Source organism: Salvelinus alpinus, chromosome 8 (genome assembly GCF_045679555.1).
Source record: "Salvelinus alpinus chromosome 8, SLU_Salpinus.1, whole genome shotgun sequence".
Lineage (NCBI taxonomy): Eukaryota > Metazoa > Chordata > Actinopteri > Salmoniformes > Salmonidae > Salvelinus > Salvelinus alpinus.
This window is the reverse complement of record NC_092093.1, coordinates 63,018,777-63,024,837: the sequence shown is the minus strand read 5'-3', so window position 1 is coordinate 63,024,837 and position 6,061 is coordinate 63,018,777. Positions and strand designations below refer to the sequence as shown.

Sequence of the window (6,061 nt, the reverse complement as noted above, 5' to 3'; positions counted from 1 at the left end):
ACTTTTATTTTGAGTGCATTATGTTCAAGCTGATTTTATAGAAGTGTTCATATTGATTGTGATAATTTTCATTTTTATTTTTTTGGGGCACTTAATATTTACAAAAAAAAATATATATATATATTTTAAAAATTGAAAGTTTTGGGAGAGGTAGGGGAGTTTTCATGTTTAACCCTTCACTGCCAGTGGGTAGGGGGGCATCTATTTCTCCAGTTACTTCCACACCTCTGGCCAGGCCAACTACGCAGGCAAGTGTGCACCTTCCACATGATTTAGAGCTACCTCAACTCAGTGCATTTGAGCCAGTTTCACCTAATCCTAGGAAGGAGGATGTTTCTATGGATTTCCTGGCAGACATTGTTAAGCAGATAGGTTACTCAATAGGTGAAAATATTGCCTCTTGTTTGGAATCAAAGGCTATGGGAGATGGGGTGGGACAGAAGGTTGATTATGTTGGTGGTACCAAGGTTGGGGCCAGCTCTAGTCTAAATGTAGTGGTGAAAAATGATGTCAGGGAACCAGCGTGTTTCAGGGGGGATGGTTCAGAGGAATGCACAGTGCATGAATGGGAGGAGACTATGTTAGTGTACATGCAGAAGAAGGGCTATGGTGGGCAGGAGAGGTCAGATGAAGTTTTGGGTAAGCTGACAGGGCGGGCACGTGACGTGGTAAGAGTAAGCCTACGCAGTAACCCAGTTGACTTAAGCCAGGGCCCTAGACCGGTTTTTGACATTCTGAAGCATCACTTTAGCGACACAATCAACTCTGACATGCCCCTAGCTGATGTTTATTCTACGTTGCCAGTGGAAGGTGAGACTCCATTTGATTACTGGATCAGACTGAACAGAGCCATAGAGGTGGCAGAGGACTGTTTGAAGAGGCAGAACAAGGAGCTAGACAATCCATCACGTGTTCTGACTGTCATGTTCATCAAGCACTGTCCGAACCCAGAGCTGTCATTGATATTCATGTGCAAACCATTGCATGAGTGGACGGCTGCGGAGGTCCATGGCAGGCTGGAGGAGTACCAGAGGAAGTGTAAGGCTCCAAGTCCCTTGCGGCTGGCCCCACTGGTCACCACACTGACGCAGGAAGTAAGTAGGCCAGTGTCGGCTGTTGCAAACTGCCCGGACCCCTTGCAGCAGCCCACAAATGGCTCATCCGAGGCATTGGATCGTGTGATGGACATGCTTGAACGGGTCTTGGAGCAGAGGCCTCTGCAACCTGTAGGCGGCTATAATAAACGTTTCCAGAGGAAGCCCAGAAGGGAGAACCCGCCTTTGCAATGCAAAGTGTGTGGGGATGCGAATCACAGCACAATGGATCATTGTTATTCTAACCACCTATGCTTCCTCTGTTATCAGGCTGGGCACACACGTCGGGAATGTCCTCGCACTTCATCGGTAACTCCCGTCGCTCCATCAAACAGCAACACGACACAGCGGCAGGAAAACTAGCTGGCCCGCACTGGGTAGGGGGAAGTGCTGGGCCTTGTGAGGTGCCCCAATTCGATAGTGTTGTAGATTTGGAGTCAATATATTCAAGTGTTTGTGATGAAGTCAAGCCGAACGAAAAAGTCATTATGCAAAATACACAGAGAGTGCTCCACAACGATGAACTCTTCTATACTAGTGTGTTACTGGGGGATGTTATAGAGGTGAGCGCTATGATTGACAGCGGTTCTATGGCATGCACATTGAGCTCTACAGTGGTGCCACGCCTTGAGAAAGCAGGTGTGCTCAAGAGTGGCTCCCTCAGTCCGACTGAAGTGGTGTTGGTTGGCTGCGGGGGGTTGAAGACCAAGCCTGTAGGTGTGTGTGAATTGAATCTGTCTGTGTATGGCAGCAGCCTCTCTGTCCCTGTTCTAGTAGTGGATGGCCAACGTGATGAGCTCATCCTAGGCAGCAACGTGATAAAACACCTCATCAGGGAGCTGAAGACGACCGGTGACTTCTGGGAGAAGATGTCATCATCTGAACACAATGGAGATGACAAACTGTTCCGTCTGCTGGCTAATGTAGAGAGATGGAAAGGGACAGAAGTGCCGGAAAGAGTGGGCACGGTAAGGCTGAAGCGGGCGGTCACATTGGAGCCCATGCAGGAACATTTAGTCTGGGGCCGGTTGTGTACGCCTCAAAATGTATCTGCGGGCAGTGCTGTCGTTATTGAGCCTACGAGGGCGCGCTCAAGACCGAAAAACATTCTAGTGGGGAGAACAGTAGCGACGTTGTGGAGCGATGGCTGGGTCCCTGTCAAAGTTATCAATCCCTCACCAAAGCCAGTAACAGTGAGACGCAATGCCAAGATAGCGGATGTTTTTCCTTGCATGGCATTAGAGGACTTTGACACTGACTACATAGATGGGCCCACTGTCGAACCGGTCCCCCTGGTGCAGCAGGTACACAAAATGGATGCCAATCAAGACTTTGACAATGGTAGTGGAGATAGCTTGACCGTTGACAGTGCCGTAAAACCGCACAGAGTGACAAGTGAGGTGTTGCACGAGTTAGGGCTAGGTGACATTGACATTGAGTCCACTCAGTTGTCGATGTCACCTAGCCCTAACTCAGTTGTCGCAACAGTGTAAGGCCCGGCTAGTTCAGCTAATAGCCCGCTACGAGTGTATCTTCTCCCGGAACAAACTAGATTGCGGGAAGGCTACTGGATATGTCCATCGCATCAGACTCAGTAGACAGCCATTTGTGCAGCCGAGCGCTCTCCACCGCATCACAAGGGTTCCATACAAGGCCTTGCTGGAAGAAGCTGCGGGAGTACATGCTGAGAAGGTGCAAGATGTGTTCCGCTGGTCGAACCACCCATTCGACCTCGAAAGCTGCTCACCGTCAATTGAGGCAGATGCCTGTGAAATTGTCATGGACTGCCAAACTACCTCCTATCCTTCTCCTGGTTCACTGTCAAAGGAAGCGGTGTCAGCAGTCCTGAGGTCGCAAGAGGAGGCTGGTCTACAGAACTGTGCGCTGCTACTGCCTCAGCTCACTCAGTCACTGGTGCCATCTGAGATGTCAGATGTGAGAGTGCTGTCCCGTGACGACCTGATATCAAAGCAGCGCCAGGATGATGCACTCGCCAGAGTTGTATTCTACGTGGACAGGGGCCGTAGACCTTCTAGGAGGGAACGTGGCCATGAACCAATCGAGGCTCTACGGATTCTGAAGACCTGGGAGAAGCTCACTCTGAAAATGGGTGTACTATATCGCGTTACCAAAAGTTTGCTGTCAAAGAGGAAGACGTACCAGTATGTAGTACCCACCTCAATGAGGGCGACAGTTTTGAAGGGTGTCCACGATGAAGCCGGTCATCAGGGGCAACAGCGGACGTTGTACTTGACGAGACAGAGGTTCTTCTGGCATGGTCTGGAGTCGGATGTGAGAGAGTATGTCAAGACCTGCAAGAGGTGTGTGTTCAGTAAGGCCCCCGAGCCAGAGGCCAGAGCTCCACTGGAGAACATCATCACGACTGAGCCCCTCGAGTTGGTGTGTGTGGACTTCTGGTCTGCTGAAGACTCCAACAACAAGTCCTTGGATGTTCTGGTCGTCACTGATCATTTTACTAAGATGGCCCATGCCTTCTTGTGTCCGAACCAATCAGCTAAAGCGGTGGCCCTTCAGCTGTGGAACAACATCTTCTGTGTGTATGGTTTTCCTCGTCGTATCCACTCCGACCAAGGGGCCAACTTTGAAAGTAAATTGATTGCTGAGTTGTTGAGCGCTGCAGGAGTCCAGAAGTCGCACACAACTCCCTACCATCCGATGGGGAACGGGGGAGTCGAAAGGTTCAATAGAACGCTGGGAAACATGATCAGGGCTTTACCTACGAGAGCGAAGCACAGGTGGCCCCAGAAGCTGAAGTCGTTGACTTTCGCCTACAACTGTACAGTCCATGAAACCACGGGCCACGCCCCTTTCCAGTTGATGTTTGGGAGAACCCCACGTCTGCCTGTCGACATGATGTTTGGTACGGTGCTACAAGACTCAAATGTTGTAGACTATGATGAGTACGTCAAGTCCCTGACGAGAGACCTGAGGGAGGCCATGGAGACTGTACAGTTGTCGGCAACCAAACAGCTGAAGAGGCATGCGGGCCTCTACAACAGGAAGATCAGAGGAGCTCCAGTGGAGGTCGGTGATCGGGTGCTGCTGGCGAATAAGGGTGAACGTGGAAAGAGGAAGCTGGCGGATCGCTGGGAGAACAACCTCTATATTGTTACGGAGAAGAATAGTGACATCCACATCTTCAAGATACAGAACATGTCGACTGGCCAGGAGAAAACGGTCCACCGTAATCTGATAATGCCTGTAAACTTTTTGCCTCTCCCTGACACTGCCTTAGAGACACCTAATACGGGAGACCGTGAGGATCCGAGTGAGGAGATGGAGGACTCATCCATGAATGATATACCAGAAATGGACATCGGTGAGAGGACTAGTGTGTGGGTATCAGAACAGACCTCGGAGGAAACACAGTCGGAGCCCTCTGAAAAAGAGACCCTAGATGTGCTGGAAGATGGGCCACTGGCGTCTGAGGGTGCCACTGGTGGCACAAGCATGTCAGAGGTAACCTTTGGAGAAGAAATGTCCGAACCCTCTGAGGAAGAAAGGCATTCTGAAGATGCCACAAGTTCCAGCAACAGTCACAGAACCCTTGACCTTGACTACCCATCGACTGTGGACAGTGACCCACCAATGGTGGTGGTAGTTGAACAGGTTAAACGTAATGATAACTCTGTTAGGACTGTCAGGTCAGGGGCTGGTCGAGTTAGGAAACGCCCAGTGAGACTCATTGAGACTATGCAGACACAGAGGGTTTTTCATACAGAATTCATTAGAGTACCTGTGTGGGTGTAGGATTAGAATCCAAGTCTATAGCCACATTTTTTTTTTTTTACTTTTAACTTTCAAGAGACCCTATAGAGGTAATGGGTCAGGGGTCATGTAGGCCAAGGTTTTTTTTTTTTTCTGTCTGAGGTTCTTATTGTCACTGAGTGTACTGAACATGTAACAGGCATGTTTTCCTACGGGGTCTTTGAATTCCCCTAATTCTCTTTAGAGAATAGTCTTTGCACTGGAATATTTGGTGACATATGTATTGCAAGGTATTGCATACCTCATTTAGTTTCTTTGTAGTATGCAAGTGTAATTCAGCAGGGGAGAATGTAACAGGGTTGGTTATGTTTCCACTTGCCTCTAAAGAAATGTGTATTTGATGTTCAAGCATTCTTATTGGTTAGTTCAACTCTGATGACAATAAGGGGTGTTGTGATTGGCCCCGCTTGCAGATAGGGGGAGATCGCGAACGTCAGGTCTTCCCAGTATGAAAATGTGATGCGAGGGGTAGGTCACGTTCTGAATACTGTTTTCTATTTTCTATTTTACAATGTGTACAAATTTGCTGTACGTTACTGATTTTATACATGTGTGGTTATATGGTACCTGTTAGGGATTGAGGGGCTTTCTGGGATGTGCTTTGGCATATGATTGCTGTAAATAATTGTGTTAGCTAGCATACACCGATGTCATGGTCACATAAGCCACGGCTAACACAGTTGTCTTCATGCTACAGATTTTGCCATCGACAGCCATCATCACTGTTAAGTCCTGCACAACTAACGTGCTGTTTCCCATTTAACCACAGGTATTTACACATGTTATATTTTGTATTGTATTTTTGTATTTTGTTCACCCAGTATGAAAATGTGATGCGAGGGATTTTGCCATCGACAGCCATCATCACTGTTAAGTCCTGCACAACTAACGTGCTGTTTCCCATTTAACCACAGCAGAAATAAATGATGCTCAACTGGGACCACTGGCCGAAGTGATTTATTATTTTAAAACACAACGCATGGAGAGTACACTATACATCTGTTACAGCAGCACTAGCAGCACTAGCAGCACTAGCAGCACCTGCAGCACTAGCAGCACTAGCAGCACTAGCAGCACCTGCAGCACTAGCAGCACTAGCAGCACTAGCAGCCATCCGTGTAGCTAAATCAGTGTTGTTATGTGAGAAGGAACATAGCCTAGACTGGAGCTGGTTCTAT

General features: G+C 48.5%; 1 protein-coding gene across 1 annotated transcript; it reads left to right on the top strand.

Annotated features, from left to right (window-relative positions):
• Positions 1 to 590: 590 nt before the first annotated feature.
• LOC139582320 (uncharacterized) lies at positions 591 to 5,823 on the top strand. The gene is made up of 5 exons (XM_071412313.1): positions 591 to 1,176; positions 1,365 to 1,493; positions 1,710 to 2,489; positions 2,560 to 5,652; positions 5,798 to 5,823. Exons 1-4 carry the CDS (start codon positions 591 to 593, stop codon positions 4,863 to 4,865), a joined length of 3,801 nt encoding a protein of 1,266 aa, XP_071268414.1. The 3' UTR covers positions 4,866 to 5,652; positions 5,798 to 5,823.
• The last annotated feature ends 238 nt before the right edge of the window (positions 5,824 to 6,061 follow it).

Coding starts and splice junctions, on each gene's coding strand:
- LOC139582320 (XM_071412313.1), top strand. CDS start 591: ATGCAGAAGAAGGGCTATGGTGGGCAGGAGAGGTCAGATGAAGTTTTG. Junction 1,177..1,364: donor CTCATCCGAGGCATTGGATC/GTGTGATGGACA, acceptor CTCTGTTATCAG/GCTGGGCACACACGTCGGGA. Junction 2,490..2,559: donor AAAACCGCACAGAGTGACAA/GTGAGGTGTTGC, acceptor GATGTCACCTAG/CCCTAACTCAGTTGTCGCAA.